Below are 18,623 nucleotides of genomic sequence, written 5' to 3' on the forward strand. Positions count from 1 at the left end.
TATATATATATATACACACACATACACTGTATATAAACCCACAGGTTGTCCCAGAAATGTGATTTCATTCGTTGTAATATTGGAAGAACAAAACATTAAGTCAAACTCCAAAAGGACACGTGAACTAACAGCAGTAGTATGAGGTAATGAAACAATTTCAGTTATTGAATTGATATTTGGGAATGCCATTTCCAGATGCAACAGCATAAAAGAGACAAATCAGGTCTGATGTTCTTGTGCAGATGAGGGGAGGTTCCAATCGGCTTGTAGGAGGAATCAAGTGAAAGTGCAAATCCTTAATATCACAACCTGTTTTATAAAACCTGCACTTTGCATGCAATAATGCAGAACTATGTAATAAGCTAAAACCATAATCACTCCCATATTTCATACATACCTTTCTGAAACCTCTTAACCACCCCAGAATCAAAACAATAAAAAATACATTTACACAAATAAAAAATAAAATAAAAAATTGGGAATGTTTTTATTCAATATATTTTAATACTTTAAAAATGTATAATTTCCTGTGTATTATCAGACATCAAGGGGTCAAGAGGAAAAAAAAAAAGTGATTCATGAATTTCCCTGCTTTTGCATTATTATAGTAAATACATTTCAGTCGTTCACGTGTCTGCGGTTTAGAGATGAGTATTTTAAGTAGTCAGAGATAATTCAGATTATCATGGATCTCAAAGATGATTAAAACCTGTGTCTTGAGTTCATCTTTGTCCTCGTCATTCCCCGGCCGTCTTATTCCACCACCCAGGCTGCGTGAATAGAAGCACTCGTTGTATTTGAGAAGTTTTATTTTTCTTTTTTTTCAGTATTTCTTACAACAATACAGACATCACAGATTACATAGTTTTACAAACACAAAGCACACCACCACCTTGGCTGCCGATGCTGCTGCTGTAATGGGGAGGAGGAAACGCTGCAGGGTTCTGGAGATTGCCAGTTCAGCTTTGGGGCATTCTTCATGTTGAGAGCCTTCACGGACCTCTAATAACTTAGAAAGAACCTGCCCTTTTTAGTTGCCATTTGGGGACCTTTTTCTGCAGCATAGCAGGATGAGAACAAAGGGAGAAACCTTTCCTTCGTGACATGTAAGGCCAAAGAAAAAGGGGGAGAAAAGAAAACAAAAAAACCTAGGCTATGATCTGAGCATGTTGTTACCCCAACTGACAGGAAGAAGAACTAGGGTTAGAAGAAGCAGCTCAGCTGAACGATGTTTCAACCGAAGAAAGAACATTTCTACTGTGCTGCTTGGCCGCAGGAAAATCTCGGGCAGAAGGGATCTCTCCATTTGATAAAACTAACACATGTGCCCTTTGCTTCATGTTCAGATCTAGTTTTTTTTGCGCGGTACTCTACAGAAAAATTACACCACCTAAATCTTACCCATCTAGTCTTGAGTACTTTTATTATTACTCTTTTTTTAATTCCTGTACATTCAAATAAAACTCCATCAGATCTTCAAATGATCTTTTTTTTTCTTTTCTTCAAAAATACAGAGGGCTTTTTAGTCCAGCCATTTTTTCCCCCCGAACCCTTCCGACTTAAAAAGGACTTTGATATTATATACTTCAGTGTGTTTTGATGGTAATGGGTGTGTTTGTGTCTTTGTGTGTGTGTGTGTGTACGCGAACCCTATGTCATTTACACCCAACATTGTAAACAAACATATAACTATATTACATGTGCTTGCACTGCATCTCAGAGGGCAAAAAAAATTTGGTATACTTCACTAAAACACCACAAAAGAGGGGAAGAAGGCAGGGCGGGGCTTGTGAGAAGAAGAAGTGGAAGAGAGCGAGTGTCCGACTTCTTTTTCCGAAGGTTTTGAGGTTATTCTCAGTTTGGCTGAAAGCTCAATTTTAGTGGACCAGCCCCCTCCCCCCTTTTTTTAAGATACTCTCAAGCAACAGTTGAGTAAGGACTGCGTTCCTGCAGGAGGAAACGGGGGAAAACAAAGTCAAATATAATAATATTTCCGTGAAGTCCTCAAGACAGTGCCTGCTGCTGCGCAACATCACTGAAATCTTCAAGAAGCAGGAAAAAAAAAAAAAAGAAAAAATAGTTTTTAAATGCTGTGTGAAGAGGCTCCTTTCAGGTCCACCTCTGGATGCATGAAGCGACCAGGTGTCTCCAGGGCTCAGCCGGGTTTTTGGATCTCCACTGATTGAAAGTACTTCAAGGGGGGTCAATGTGTGTCGTCGTGAAACCAAATGCGTTCACCATCTGGGACTGCAGGTTTCAATTGTTCCCTCTTTTTTGTGAGTGTGTGACTGAACGACGGGAGAGTCAGTGAGTGCTGCTCGATCATTCGCTCGTTTCGCCCTCCTCAAAAGAGCCAGTGGAGTCCCAAAGACAGCAGTCTCGTCTCTGAATGCTCGTGGAGGCTTTTCGGCTGATGTCCCAGTCCACGAGAGAGCAAACAATTGACAATCGACAAGGAGGAGATGAAAGCTGAAATGGAAGGATGGACCGGAAACACAAAGGGGCAGGAGTTGTGCTCTTTACAAGTAGACGCGCCTCAGGTCTCCAGGTGAGGTGATGGTGTTGCACTGTGGGCACAGCTTCTTGTTCCCCTGTAAGGAACAGATAGACAACAGTTAGACTGGCTGCAATCCTTTGATAATACACATTTCTAACTCTGGTGTAGGGCTGGGTATCGATTCAAATGTCAAGAATCGATTCGATTCCCATTCTTAATATTCAGAATCGATTATAATGATTCGATTCGATCCGATATTGATTTGGCTTAGTGTTATTTCAAATGTTTTTTGAGCTGTTGCCTGAATTATATGACTGTAAAATAACTAATGAAATAATAATTTCACAATAATTATTGTGAAAAAAACTAAGAAATAAATAACTCAAACAGGCCTTTCAACATCCATTTAAAGTGCAAAAAAGAAAGAAATTGCAACAGTTCATGCAGTAAACAAATCATTTTAGCTTATCTAATTTATTCTGTTACCACGCACACATATTGTCATGAAGCACCTGGCATTTTTCAGAAGTGTCATGACAAACTGTGTGTCCGACTACTGGGATTAAAGTTCACCTGGCGAAAATGATGATGAGAAAAAAAAAAGAAATAAAAAAAAAATCGATCTTTAGACATAAGAATCGATTTAGAATCGGAAAATCGATTTTTTCAACACAGGCCTACTCTGGTGACTCAATTTTATATTCATTTCAACGTGATTTCTAGATTCCATCAAAGAATCTGCAGACTCGCCGTCTCTAAATCTCCCCATCTGCAGCCCAACGCCACCTCTTCCTCTCCCTCGGCAGTGCTTTGATAGCATGCCATCTGCAGTAAAGCAGCAGGTGATAATAGGCAACACAGGGTTGACAGAATTACAAGATCCTGGCTGGGTGGTCTCGACCACTGTCCTCCACCCCTGCGTTTCCAGCCCCCCCCGACTCTCTGCCAGCCTGCTCCCTCACTGCTGCAGACACATCCTCCTCTTAGGCCTCTCTGTGCTCCGCTTATGGAAGAAATGTAAACGGGAACTGCACAGGGCAGCTGTGGATCACGTTGTCTAGCAATCAAAAGGATATGTGTTTGATCCCTGGCCACCTTGAAATGCCCTTGAATCCCTTGAACCCGCACTGCTTCTCATGAATTTAACATGTTTATGAAAGAGAAGAAGCACCGAGTAGACCAACAAACTGTAAAGGACAAGGAAACGCTGGAAGAATGTGAACAGGTAAACATGGTCTCTAGTAAAACTGAGTGGTCAAAAACCCTACCATAAAAATATCAACGATTCATTATAGATTACATGTAGCACAATCAAAACTAAAACTGACACTTAAATTAATATGAAACCTCTGAAACTGGATGTAAGAAGTTATTTTATGAAATAATGCGCCGTGGAGGTTCTAGTTCTGGAAATGTGCAGAATAACAACAGATCTACTAAGTTATAAATAATAATCAATTAAGACCTTAAAAAGTCTTTTTTGACATAAATTGAGCGCAAGACTCCTCCCTTTAGAGAATCTCTGAGGATAAATGAAAATTTTTCCACAAACTCCAGACACCAAGGAATGAGGGTTTGTTTTATTTTTTTTGGTTTTGTGAAAAAGTACATCAAGGAATGTTATAGTTATGTGTCAGCTTTTGTCTCGAAGACTCAGTTTTCAGTTTAATGCTGAATCTAAAGGTTAAGCAAAGCACTGCACAAACCAGTAGATGATGTCATTGTGACGTGGATAATGCATATGATCTTTAACTCAACTCACTATCACTCTGTAATGGGAGAAGACGGTATGTAAAAAGAAAGCACGTAAGTTCAGCCTCTCTCGCTGCGTTAACAGAGTATTCACTGGGTATAAAAGTCTTGAATTGTCTGACCCTAAAAAGAATATTTACATGCTTTTCTCTGATTGAAATTGAAATTAAAAAAATACTTCATTAAACCCTGAAAGGAAATAAATTCAGCCACCAAATACAAGTTTGTGAGCTAAGGTGCTGTGAAACGTCGTTGAGTCCAACATATTTCACATATTCAGGTTAAGAGGCACCAAATCACTTCTGAGGTAAGAGGAAGGTGAAGGAAAAGAAATGAAACTGAGAACGTTATTGACCAGAACAGGACAAGGACTTTTGAGATCTTTTCGACGCTAGTGACGTTACTCTAGGGGCGCAAGTCTTTCAGTGTTTCACCTTTTGATTTGGTCCAGATTCATGCCGGTGGATGCCGTAAGAAATTGTGTGGTGTACATTGTGTAAATAAACACTTGAAAACAATGATAAAAATAAGATGAAACATTTTTTAATTGTTAGGCTCTAGCCAACTGCCTTACTATTTAACTACATTTCCAAATTTAAAGTGACAAGTCTGCACAAATAACTAGGCAGCACCGGCTGCTCACTGAGCAGATTGTGAACGATAAGGGCTTTAAGATTAGTCTATAAAACTCTTCAACGATACCTGAAAACAACAGAAGGCGAGGGCAGCGCGGTTCAACCTACAGTGACAGCGACGAGGGTTGAATTGGTGTATTCTTGAACATTTTTAATCAATTCAGCATCACTAAGGATAAGAATCATGATTTTAATGTGAATCGATGTCCCTACTATGCTGTATAATGGTGTTGGCACAAATCACATTGGTATTTGAAGATGCTTTTACTTTCAATGCTCAATCTCAAAGTTTTTATTTATTTATTTTTTAGGATAAGAAGGCACGTCCCATTGGCTCCTGTTAGAGCGGTGTACTTAGTGTTTAGTGAAAGCAGAAAGCACGTGTGGATATGCATGGGTGTGTGTGGGTGTGTACGCCTGTCATGCTGTGCTCCAGCTGCCTTTTTCATTATAGCAGTAAGAGGCTGGGGGTTGGCATTAACTAGATTTCCTGGCATTTACTTTGATCAGCCTGGCCCTCCCGTTTTTACAGCCGTCTCCAGGCTATGTGTTTAATTCCCCATACATTAGACCGGTGATGGCTGCGTTTACGTTTGCACACACACACACACAGGTACACAGCAGACGTAAACAAGAGCGCTTTGTCTTAATACTGACTTACAATATATGGAACTCATAAAACAGGCACGGGTGTTGTTTTGTTTGTACGCTAGTGAAGTTCTTCATGAATCAGTATTGATCTTAAACTAAATGCCTGTTCCATGCCATACTTAGCACACAGATGAACATTTGAAGCTGACTAAAGGCAGCAAACTTTTAGGCCATATTCTTTCATTCACTTTGAAATAATTTTGATATTCTATTGATGCTTAAACTCATCAGCAGGTGAAATCACCAGGTACGCGCACACACACAAGCACAAAGTCAGAAATACCTGTGGATCCTTTCAACTATAGTTGTAATGAAATAATCTAAATCTTAACTGAAATTAAGATTTTTGTAAATAAAAAAAAGCCGATTTTAATTCAAAAATTTGATCAATATTTCAGCAGCTTGCTTTTCATCTGTTTTTTGTACTATGCACTATGATGACCTGCATTAAGGTTACCAAGTGGACATTAGAGCCACTGCTGGTGCTTTGTAAGAATGTTAGCATCTGCATTGATCTTAGTAGTCAACAATATCATATCACTATTTTGATTTTATCACAATCTTAAATTAAAAAAAGAAAACGGACAATTGTAAAAGTATTTACGGCTGAGCAGCTCGTACCATGGCTCAGCTACTTTAAGCAGGTGTTTGACATTTAATTGAGATGGATTTTTTTTTGTTTTGCGACCAACTCCGTTTGGTATCAGCCATCGCTCTCCATGCCTACCGCTACACACACAAACAAGGAGGCGGGTAAGAAAGCGCGTAACTGCCCATAATTTGCTATGATTGGTCGGTCAGGTTGACGACATCAATACGCCTGGTGAGTCATGCATCAGCATAGAACTGCAAGTTATAGAATGTGCCCTAGACCAGGGGTCGGCAACCCAAAATGTTAAAAGAGCCATATTGGACCAAAAACATGAAAATGAAAAGTCTTGTATCAGCCTTAGAATGAAGACAACACATGCTGCATGTATCTATATTAGTTATAACTGGGTCCTTGGCTGCAAATGTAGCTGCTAATGACTCTTTTTGTTATGCAAATCTATGGAAGAGTATTAGAGCCAGGCAGGAGAAAAATAAAAATAATATTTTAGAGGAGGAAGATTTTTCTTTCATTATGCACTTTGAGAAAAAAGTAAAAATGTCGAGAAAAAAGTCGAAATGTTGAGAAGAAAAGTAAAAATGTCAAGAAAAAAGTCGAAATGTTGAGAAGAAAAGTAAAAATGTCGAGAAAAAAGTCGAAATGTTGAGAAAAAAGTAAAAATTTCCAAGAAAAAAGTCAAAATGTTGAGAAAAACATTTAAATGTTGAGAAAAAAGGCAAAGTTTCGACTTTATTCTTGAAATTGTATTTCAACATTAATCTCGACATTTCGACTATTTTCTCGACATTTCGACTTTTTTCTTGAAATGCACAATAAAAAAAAAATCTTTCCATCTCAAATATTTTTTCTCCTGCATGGCTGTAATACTCTTGCGTACAAATCTTTGTTAACAGAAATGTTGAAATGTAATATTTATTCTACACATTTTTACAGCATTGGAAAACGTTAAGAATCTTTGTGTCATGTTTGTCCTCCTACAGAAACCATATTAAAACAAAAAATATATTTCCCTCCCCATCTATTTCCATTTTCAAACATTTTTGAAAAAGCTCCAGGAGCCACTAGGGCGGCGCTAAAGAGCCACATGCGGCTCTAGAGCCACGGGTTGCCGACCCCCGTCCTAGACGATCCCACGATCTCTGCAGTTTGAAAGGTCGTCTTCACGGTGTGAACCTTCACAATTTAATATTATAATCGCTCAGCCCTATATATATAATACTATACACAGGGGGAAAAGGGAATCTATTGTGTTTTGTGGCATTTTTCTTTTACGTCATACCTGTAGATCTCCAATAAATAATCAAGACTTGTAGAGATATCCTTTTTGGAGATAAATTAGAAAGTTCTTTATTTGTGTGTGAATACAAGTGTAATGTGAAGGTGCAGCTGAGACGCTGACTTCAGCTGAAGTGGTTAGTGAGCAGCAGAGCAGCCACTCAGAAACTGCATGTTTTTTTTTTCTTTCCCTGGTCGGGTGAAAGTTTTTAATACATAAAGAAAGCCCTAAGCTATTTGTGATATCTTAAATAATGTTGGAGGAAAGTAAGAGTGACAACACATTACAGTATAAGCAGGAGGGGGAACATACGCAGCCTTCTGCCGAGCAGAAGTTTCCCATAAACACCAACTGCCACTCATTAAAGTCCATCTGTCTGCTTTAGGATTTCACAGTTTAATGGTTAGATGTATCAAGTTAGAACTGGCCGTGCAGCTACCAGACAAGTGACCTCGTCTTACACGGGAAATGCCCTGGAGAATGCTTAAAGGATGATCTTTGCACTTAAAAATACTGGCAGAGCAAAACACTTGTAGACGTATTTAGCCACTGCAGAGACAGATGGGTTATATTATTTTAGCACCGGTGAAGTGAAGTGGAGACTGTGCTGAAATAAACCAGCTCCTCCCCTTTTTACAGCGGTTTGTGTGCAGTCATTTGATTTGATGGAATGATGGCATTTAAAGTCTTTCTCCGTCATATTCTTGTGGAAATCTGTCTAATCTTAAACAAAATGAAGGATTTATCAAATGTGATAGATGTAACAGTAGATGAGCCTAATTTTTATGCAGAAACTAACTCAAAATATAGATTTTTTGGAGTTTTCTGATTTTAATTGTCTTATGCCATATAAATCCTGAACCAAAGGCAAAGTCTCCTGGGGGTAACGGTGGAGACTAGGCCTGTGTTGAAAAAAATCGATTTTCCGATTCTAAATCGATTCTCATATTAATTCCTAAAAATCGATTCTTATGTCTAAAGATTGTTTTTTTTCTTTTTTTTTTTTCCTCCAATCATTTTCGCCAGGTGAACTTTAATCCCAGTAGTCGGACACACAGTTTGTCATGACACTTCTGAAAAATGCCAGGTGCTTCATGGCAATATGTGTGTGTGGTGACAGATTAAATTAGATAAAATGATTTGTTTACTGCATGAACCGTTGCAATTTCTTTCTTTTTTGCACTTTAAATGGATATTGAAAGGCCTGTTTGAGTTATTTATTTCTTAGTTATTTCAGAATAATTATTGTGAAATTATTATTTCACTAGTTATTTTACAGTCATATAATTCAGGCAACAGCTCAAAAAACATTTTAAATAACACTAAGCCAAATCAATATCGAATTGGATCGAATCGAATCATGATAATCGATTCTGAATATTAAGAAACGGAATCGAATCGATTCTTGACATTTGAATCGATACCCAGCCCTAGTGGAGACTGATGAGGACAACGCTCGAGGCGGAAGAGGAGACGGATCAGGAGACGAGGCATGTACGGTGACTCGAGAGAATAAAATCTGACGCTAGTGAAAAACAGGTGAAGAGTAGAAAAAAATGAAATAACGGTAAAGAAATCAAAGCGTGAGCCAATAAGTAAACTGTTTACCCTCCCGGCAAAGGGAACACTGTTGTCTTCCACGCTCCATTTACCACATTAGCACCAGCTAATTACCCTCTACTGAATATATTAGACTAACTAATAACCAACAGAACCAGAGAGAGCGGAGTGTGCACACCCACCTGGGGCACCCTGTACGTAACGTTGGGTAGAGTTGACCACTTTATTCCAGCATTTTAACAAGCCTTTTGGGGACCATTCCATCTAAACCCCCCCTACCCCCCACCCACAGAGGGAATCTCAGTGTTTGCGCAGCCTGGATCGAGCTCGGAGCCAGGAAACTGGTCATTTGGGGAACGTTTCCATTTTAGTTCCTCCCTATGGGGCACGAGTACAGAGAAACTCACTGACTATGAAATGAGGTGCAATAACTGCATATCACGAGGAGCTGCCCTGCAGAAACGAGGAGTTTGAGCCATTGTGTGTGTGTGTGTGTGTGTGTGTGTCCAAATGTGAGCGTACCAGAGTCCTGAGCCAGCACTCTTCACAATGGACGTGCCAACACTGGATGGAGGTGAGCGGCATTGTGTAGGAGTCCTAAAAAACCAGAAAGAAAGAGAGAGGAAACAGTGAAATGATTTCTTGTCCACAGGACGCACGCACACACTCTTTAAAACAACCAACACTGAACGTTACCCTAATCAAGCCACGACACCAGACAGCTATCCATGGAACGACACAATCAACAGCCAAAGAACCACTGAGCAAGGCAGCATGATGGGGTTAACTGAACGGGCAAGTCTGCAGGTCTCACTGACACACAAACACACACACACACACACACACACACACAAACACACACGGTTGTGATATTGGCCAGGGAACAACCAGAGATGGAAGAAGGCAGGCACAAGTGGAGGATGCAGGAGACTCTTCTTTTCCTCTGGAAAAGGACGGAGGGACGGGGGAGGAATGGTGGGGATGGGGGGAGGAGGAGGAGCAGAGGAGGGAGGGAGGGAGGGGATGCCTTACCCTCCTTAGGGGCTGTGGAAGGAGCTTCTTTATGCTGCTGCCGTAGCCCCCTATCACAAGGCCCCTGTACAGGCAGTACAGGCCGAGGGGGAGGGACTTAGGTTGCCTCTCACCGACCTCGGTGGCCAGTGGCCGGGGCCCTAGCCACGCCCCTACGCTCTTGATCTCCACACCTGACTGGATAGCAGGCTTTCTCTGCTGGAGGAGGGGAGGTGGGGGGAGGGAGAGGAAAGGGGGGAGGGGCAAAAGGTGGCAGCTAATCATAGAGCCCAAACTAAATCGTGCACACACAAAACACGAAAAAGTGCAGAAGAGACACAAGTGGACGAGAACAACCCGGGCCGAGAAAAAGTTGAAATCCACAGCGAAAGAAACAGCTGATGAGTGCGATGGATGGACGTTGGTGATGCGTGTTTCCGACTCCGAGGACATGGTTGAAGTACTAAAAGAGTATGTTTCAAAGTGCAGCTCACAGCGGGAGGAGGAATCTAACTGGCTTCATCGCATGATGACTTCGCCTTTCATCACTAATGGATGTCCACACTAAGACAACAACAATTCTCATGATGAAACAGCGACTGTGTTTACATGCAGTCAATAATCCTTTTAAAACCTGAATATTGGCAATAACCCGGTTTTGCACGGCCATGTAAACACCAATAACCCCTTTGAATAACCCGAATTTGCTCATATTCAGGTTTTTAAAAACCCGAATATGACCCCTGGGTTACTCCTTTTAAAACCTGAATATTCGGTCATGTAAACGCCTAACGGAATATCCCCATCAAACGGAACAGGAAATAGTTTTCTGCGCATGCTCTGTTCACAAGGAATCCTGGTCTTTTGAGTCCAGGAAGTTCTTATAAACACGGCTAAACGCAAGACCACGCCACACTTTTGGAGTGAGGAGGAGACTAATCACTTCATAAATGTAATGAAGGATATGAACATTTCTGCATTTGTAGACGGTAGAAAGTACCGGGATAGCCAGATTTACAAGAAGGTGAGCGAAAAGTTGTGCGAAACAGCATTTGTTTTGAATTTGGAAACAGGAAGAAGAAGTGGAAATGACGGGAATTGCGTCATCACGTTCTCCGTGCGTCGCTGGTTTGATCCAGATATCCCGAATGATTAATTACCATGTAAACAGGGATAACCCTGTTTGCTCACGCATGGAAACGGAATATTCCGAATGTTTCAGTAACCGGAATATTAGCAATAACCCGAATTTTGACTGCATGTAAACTTAGTCATTGTCTGATACTCTAGAAACTCCATCATTTTCAATAAATCACTACTGATAATGTGTATAAGACACGTGCCCTCACGTTTTACTCGCATTTAAAATAAAAAGTATCTAAAGATGACACACATTTGCCAGAACAAGGGAAGAATGTTCCAATGAGCTCCACCACATGTATGGATGAGGTTCTGCTCTGTGATTACTGATGTGAAATACAGTACTTAGGTTTAGAGAGTGTAACTGTCTGTTCTCCTTTAACATCTCTTTTGTTCTTTTCATTCTGGCTTAAATTCGGGCATTACTGTTGCTAATTACTATCAAAAACAGTGTTGTGTGTTTTTTTTAAAGTTTTTCAAGTTAGAACTGGATTCCTCTTCCTAAAACAACCAGCAGATGGCGGTATAATTCCACCGAGAGCTCTGAGCTGCAGCACCACCAGAGAAGGACCAATAGAGCAGGAAACCATCACTACCATTGATATGAGGATTTTAATTTGTATTGGCCATTTACAGAACATTTAAAGATCTTGATCGCAGCCGTTTCTCTTATTGACTTTTTAGCAACTGAGTCTAAACTTCTCTGAAACGTCTCAGGAGCTGAAGTGAATATCTCCACCTTCTTCAGAATGCCTCCCCCCTTTCTCCATGTTGCCAACAAGTGAGAGTAATCTGATGACTTTTAGATCAGACCAAGTGACAGGACGGGAGCACAGAGATAAGTTGAAGACAGACAGAGACTGATTAGATGGGAGACGCTGCAGTGTGTAGGCATACTTGTGTTTCCCTGTATGCCTCGGTGTGTGTGAGAGATAAAGGACAGTGACAGATGAGCGGAGAGGAGCCATGTGTCCATGGGGCAGTGAGTGATCGATCGCTGTGCCTTGCCCTCCGTGTCACCTCAGGCACCCAGTGACCTTTAGGAAGCACAGGCGTTGGTAATTACCCGCTTTATACACACACACACACACATACACACACACACACACACATAGACAAGCACAGGCACAGGATGCCGATGCTGGACTGTCCACAAGCTTGACAGATGACAGGATGGGTACTTGACATAAAGTGGGAAACAAGCATGGTACAAGCGCATGGCAAGTGTCTGATGAAAATGAATCCTGCTTCTCGATGAGCTTGACACCATCGATGAAAGACACATGGATTACATTACAGGTGTGTGAGTCCGTTCATTCATCAATATGTGATGCACGACACCGACTTTTCATCTAAAAGTGACAGTTTCATATTTTTGCATCTGAAGAAAGAGGCAAATGCACGTCTGCCCCGCCCACTGGCAAGGCTCCAGGAATTGGACCACTAAAAACATCCTCCACCGTCCAAAGGCACCAGAGAACAAAACAAGACGCTTGACACGTTCACTTTAAAGCAGACCTGGCTTCCACGGATTTCACTCAGATTCAGCTAATGGCCCATAATGCCCTGCCAAAAATACCGATATAGAGATATGAATAAATGCTAATCTCGGTTGCTTTAAACCAGACAATAAATTGAAGTTTGATGGAAGTTTCAGGGATAATGTAGTAGAATACGTATTTATGCCAGCAGTTGTTTTTAATTATGAAGCCATGCAAGAGCTACAAGCGCATCACAACAACACAGACACCCAAAAGGTTTACAACTGACAACATGAGATGCAACTAGCTTCAACACCGTCTTACTCTCTCCCTCACACACAAATACACGCGCACACACACACACACACACACACACACACACACACACACACACACACACACACTAATACTAGATTGCGTTCTGCTCCGTGAGAGTAATGTGAGTAAAGTAGGTGGAAGAAAGCGTAGCAGGAAATCCTCCCGTATGTGGGGAGAAGAACATCTGAGTAATAAACTTCATGTGAGCAGATCCTGGCGGAGATCCTCTGAGAACCCGCCTTCAAAAAGTATTTGAGGGTAGGGCTGCAACTAACGACTATTTTAATAGTCGACTAGTCACTGACTATTGAAACGATAAGTCGACTAATCGGATAATTAGTAATTTTTTCTTAAATTTTGTATGAGGTTGGTTTAATTATGTGGCAAATGATAATAAACATAAGAAAGATGGATACTTAAATGAAAAATAGACATTTTATTCAACTTTGCCGCTGTTCATACAAAAAGTAAATAAAATTACCTGTCTAAAACCAAGAACAGGCACAGTGTTCAGTCAGTATAGACATGAATAAATAAACCTCTGTCCATTATTTTTCATTTTTTAAGGACAGGCCATTGTGTTATATAAAAAATAAATGATAAAATAAAATGTTGTCTCGTATTTTTTCTCCATCAAGTGGGTGAAATGGGTTCTGGATGGCAGGACGTTCTCTGGGTTGAACTGGTGTCTCATTTGTTGAAACCCGTCAGCAGTTTCTTTTGCAGAAAGGGGTCCATGGTGGCTCTTCTTCGGACTGCATGCATTCAATTTAAAATACTTTTGTCAGGCACAGTCAGGCATAACGTTAAAGCTCTCTTTTAAAGCCAAAATACGCTTAATATCTTACCAACGCGAGTCTGTTTTGTTCAACTGTCCGACGTGCTTTCTCTTCAAATGCTCGTGCATTACCGACGTGCTCCCGTGACAAGCAAGGTCTCCTTTGCAAACCTTACAAGTAATCTTTTTATTCGCCATATCCAAGCTAAAATGCTCCCAAACTTTTGAAGTTTTGTTACATGCAGCTGCTGTACAGGACGCCGTCATTTTTGTTTACCCGCTACCGCTCGGCTGAGACGCGGAGATTGTATTGAAGTGCGACGCCTCACTCCATTGGAAAAACACGTCTGGCGACAATTGTCGACAATGGAATTCATTGTCGACAATTTTGATTATCGATTTTTGTCAACAACGTCGACAAATCGTTGCAGCCCTATTTGAGGGGCCGCCATTTAGAGAGGCGACTGTCCTCGTGCAGGCGGTGCAGGTTCAAATCCCGGCCTGTTGCTTTTTCCTGCACCCTCTCTCTATACCCATTCATGTCCACCTACTTTGCATAAAGGCCACTAGTGCAAAAAAAAAAAGAAACAGCATCTGCCTGAACCCCTTTGGTTTTTCGTCCAAACAGAAGAAAGAGTAAACTCCTTCAGGATATTTTCTCCGGAATTTGGAGGAAAATAAACGCTTTCACTAAATGTGCTATAAACCACATCTTTACTTGTTGATGGTTACACATGAAGCTCAGGAAACGCTGCACCTTTGAGGTCACATTACTCTCACGGCAGCGTGTGGTGCAGACGGACGGACAGACATCAGTCACATAGATGTTAAACTCACCATGCAGATGAGACACTTGTATCGATCCCCTCGTAGTATCTGTTTCTCCAGCTCTCTGATTCGGGCCTTCAGAGCCTCCATGGTGGTCGCTGTGGACTCCTCCTCCGTCACTCTGGGTTCGGAGAAGAGAGAAACAAAGACGTTGGTTCTACGTTCACAAAACCTGCCCAATCAACTGTTGGGGAAGCAATTTCTGCTGAAAAAAAAACTCTTAAATGAGATTTGATTGATTGTTGATCTTACTACCGTCAGAAACGTGTGTAAAACACATTTACCCGGATTTTACTTAAGATTTCCACCTGCAGACCACCTAAGTCGGATTTCTGCTCATCCGTACCTGATCACACGTCATCTCCCGATCATCACACATTTACACCTCATCTCACTCCTCCAGTTTTCTTTCAGTCCAACCAGTGCCCCCGCTCTTTCCCTGCCTTCCAGCAGCCTCTGACTAATGTTGAGCCTGATGGCAGAAAATGCCCCTTTAACACTGTCAACCAGCATATGAAGCAGCCATAACTAAATCAATACGGTCGATGCAAAGGCCGCAACGCTGACGATAATGCGTTGCAGGGAGACGAGCCCGCGCCAGCCAGCTGATGTTTGTTATATAGACGCCCGCTCGCTCTCCGGTGAGATGCAATAGCCGTTATGTGTGTTAAAAAGAGTGTGTGTATTTATGGTGATGTGGTCATTTTGCAGCTTGATAGCTTGCTGATCTATGGTATTGATCTGAGTGGGGAAGGACATACAGAGAGAAGGGAGGGAGCGTGAGAGTGAAAGACAGCAGTAAGTGGCTGTGTGTGTGTGTGTGTGTGTGTGTGTGTGTGTGTGTGTGTGTGTGTGTGTGAATGTGTGTGAGTGTGTGTGTGTGTGTGAGGCCTAAGATATGGCTCCATTTGCTGCATCCTCAGACAACAGAAGGGAACAGCTACTGGGGAGAGCAATCAAGAATAGACAGACTGCTACGACTTGAGTCTGTGTTAAGTTCGGAGTGCAGGTCTCGATTCAAAAAATAAAACCATTCACCTTATATATATATTTTTTACTTTTTAAATTGTACGATCTTTAAACATGTAAAGCACTTTGTGCTACATATATGTATGACAAGTGCTGTATAAATACAGTTTGATTGATTGATTGATATATGATCTCATTATAGCGTATACTATTAGGCCTGTGTTGAAAAGATTGATTTTCCGATTTTGAATCGATTCTCATATTAATTCCTAAAAATCGATTCATATGTCTAAAGATTGATTAAAAAAAAAAAGTTTTTTTTTTTTCATCATTACATTACAACTTTTGGTACTTTTTTGTTTATGCCCAAAAAAGGAATATTTTGTTGGACACGAGAATAACTGGTGCCATGTTTTTGCCTTTAAATATGTTTAAAGCATGTATCATTAGCATCATTAGCTGCCAATACTTGCTGTTGAATCTCAATATAATACTAGTATTAATATGTTGCATAACTAGACAGTCATATAATTCATGCAACAGCTGAAAAAACAGTATTATTAACAGTAACCCAAATCAATATCAGATCGAATTGGATCGAATCAAAGCGTGATAATCGATTCTGAATATTAAGAATCGAATCGATTTTTGATATTTGAATCGATCCCCAGCCCTATATACTATGTGTTCAGTTTCTGGTTCTCTTCTTTTTAAACACCACCACCCCTGATGATGTCACAAGAAATCAAGTCACACAGTTTCTGGTATTTACAGAAAAGAAAAAGACAAACTGTGTAAACAGTTCAAGATAATGAAGAACATTAGTTGCGGCTCCACCCATTTATCTACATTTTGTCTCACTTTTTAAAACGAACCTCAGGAGCTGCTGTCACGTGAGACAAAAGAGAGAGTGCTCCGTCCCTCCTGAAGCTGTAGCAACTATAAATGAGCTCTTGTGGTATAAAAATGCCTTAATAAAATACCACAAATGAAAGGAACCATTAGATTTGCATCTACAAAGTCATTCATCTGTCCCGAGGGGAGGCGCACGTCACAGTCGGTTACAGCACTTCTCTGTGGCGGTCGGCCCTCCTGTCCGTCATCACGGAGATGGGGATTTAACAACAAGTTTCAAGTCGGTTCGAGTTCTGTTCGCCCGTCTCCAGGAAAAGCCAGCTGCTCCCTGCAACCCCGACCATCATCATCCCGTGTCCATAAAGCCCGAGCCCAACTCACTGCCCCGGTGCCCTATAAAGCGCTTTACCCTCTCCTCTTATTAGTGCTGAGCTTGTAAAAAGCCATTTAGCCTTGATTAGCCTGCTAGCTTATAAAGCAGCAGTGGACCGTCGGATGGACCGAGCCGGCCGGGCTTTTCCTTCAAACAATGCAGTTTCTTCTTTTAACGGCTCTAATAAACCCTCCTGCAGAACTCAGCGCAGGACTCCCTTTCCCCGTCTGAAGCAACGTGAACAAAGAGGATGGAGAGAAGTTTCTTATTTTCTGTCAACAGCACTTTTCCAGATTCTGCGTCCACTAGGAATGGGTGATATTTTACCGTTCACGATTTACCGTCAAAAAATGTCCCCATGGTAAGAATTTGTATCTCACGGTAAAAACGATAAATTCCTGTTGATGATGTTTTTGTGTAAAGCTGATTTATGGAAGGAAGGAAGGAAGGAAGGAAGGAAGGAAGGAAGGAAGGAAGGAAGGAAGGAAGGAAGGAAGGAAGGAAGGAAGGAAGGAAGGAAGGAAGGAAGGAAGGAAGGAAGGAAGGAAGGAAGGAAGGGAAAAAAGAAGGAAGGAAGGAAGGAAGGAAGTAAGGAAGGAAGGAAGGAAGGAAGGGAAAAAAAGGAAGGAAGGAAGGGAAGAAGGAATGAAACGAAAAAGGAAGGAAGGAAGGAAGGAAGGAAGGAAGGGATAAAAGAAGGAAGGGAAAAAGAAGGAAGGAAGGAAGGAAGGAAGGAAGGAAGGAAGGAAGGAAGGACGGAAGGAAGGGAAAAAAGAAGGAAAGAAGGGAAAAAGGAAGGGAGGAAGGAAGGAAGGGAAAAAGGAAGGGAGGAAGGAAGGAAGGGAAAACAGGAAGGGAGGAAGGAAGGAAGGGAAAAAAGAAGGAAGGAAGGGAAAAAAGAAGGATGGAAGGGAAAAAAGAAGGAAGGAAGGGAAAAAAGAAGGAAAGAAGGGAAAAAGGAAGGGAGGAAGGAAGGAAGGGAAAAAGGAAGGGAGGAAGGAAGGAAGGGAAAAAAGAAGGAAGGATGGAAGGAAGGGAAAAAAGAAGGAAGGAAGGGAAAAAAGGAAGGAAGGAAGGAAGGGAAAAAAGGAAGGAAGGAAGGGAGGGAGGAAGGAAATGAGCCTGAAAGAAAGAAAGAAAGAAAGAAAGAAAGAAAGAAAGAAAGAAAGAAAGAAAGAAAGAAAGAAAGAAAGAAAGAAAGAAAGAAAGAAAGAAAGAAAGAAAGAAAGAAAGAAAGAAAGAAAGAAAGAAAGAAAGAAAGAAAGAAAGAAAGAAAGAAAGAAAGAAAGAAAATTCCTGTTGATGACATTTTTGTGTAACAAACATGGCGGATCTGAGAGCGAGATAGATTTATAGTTACAAAGGTGGAGTTGAATTGGTATTTTTTTATCGTCATTTTTATCGTTATCGGGATAAATGCCAGAAATTATCGTGATACATTTCTTAGTCCATACCGCCCAGCCCTAGCGTCCACATGTATTTAACGCGACCACAAATGTTTAAGGGCTGCTCTTTATGTGTGAGTGGAAGTCATGGCACGAGGTCCTGGCCTGGTTTGTATTCATCGGTGGCCGCGATCTAAGGACCAGGTATAAAACTTTGATGTGAGATGTCCCCGCTCCAAAGCTGCTACTGCCCCAGTGGGCTTCCTGCACGGCGCGTGCACGCGTGTGGGTGGAGGAGACGGGGGAACGGTGGTGCGTCTCCATCTCGGGTACTCTATATGGTGAGAAGCAAAGCGCCAAAGCCCCGACAGAGACAGATGGATGGCTTTGCTCCCCCTCTATTTAGCGCTCTGTCCCCAACGTGTGCAGGTCATTTCTCATTTCATTAGTGTGGCTGTGTGTGTAGCTGAAGATCTCCACCATCCATCTCAATCAGGTCTGTGT

At 41.4% G+C, this 18,623-nt stretch overlaps 1 protein-coding gene across 3 annotated transcripts in view; it reads right to left on the reverse strand.

Annotated features, from left to right (window-relative positions):
• Positions 1 to 667: 667 nt before the first annotated feature.
• The window catches only part of rnf220a (ring finger protein 220a), a 36,052-nt gene continuing 18,096 nt past the window's right edge, over positions 668 to 18,623 (reverse strand). Inside the window, exons 8-11 of one of the 3 annotated variants that reach the window (XM_061732803.1) lie at positions 14,547 to 14,658; positions 10,014 to 10,211; positions 9,504 to 9,578; positions 668 to 2,591 (exon numbers count right to left, since the gene is read on the reverse strand). In XM_061732803.1, coding sequence (XP_061588787.1) covers positions 2,520 to 2,591; positions 9,504 to 9,578; positions 10,014 to 10,211; positions 14,547 to 14,658 — 457 coding nt within the window. In that variant the 3' untranslated portion in view covers positions 668 to 2,519. The remainder of the gene's footprint in view (positions 2,592 to 9,503; positions 9,579 to 10,013; positions 10,212 to 14,546; positions 14,659 to 18,623) is intronic. The other 2 variants (XM_061732801.1, XM_061732804.1) reach the window with 2 other exon arrangements.

Source organism: Cololabis saira, chromosome 10, assembly GCF_033807715.1.
Source record: "Cololabis saira isolate AMF1-May2022 chromosome 10, fColSai1.1, whole genome shotgun sequence".
NCBI lineage: Eukaryota > Metazoa > Chordata > Actinopteri > Beloniformes > Belonidae > Cololabis > Cololabis saira.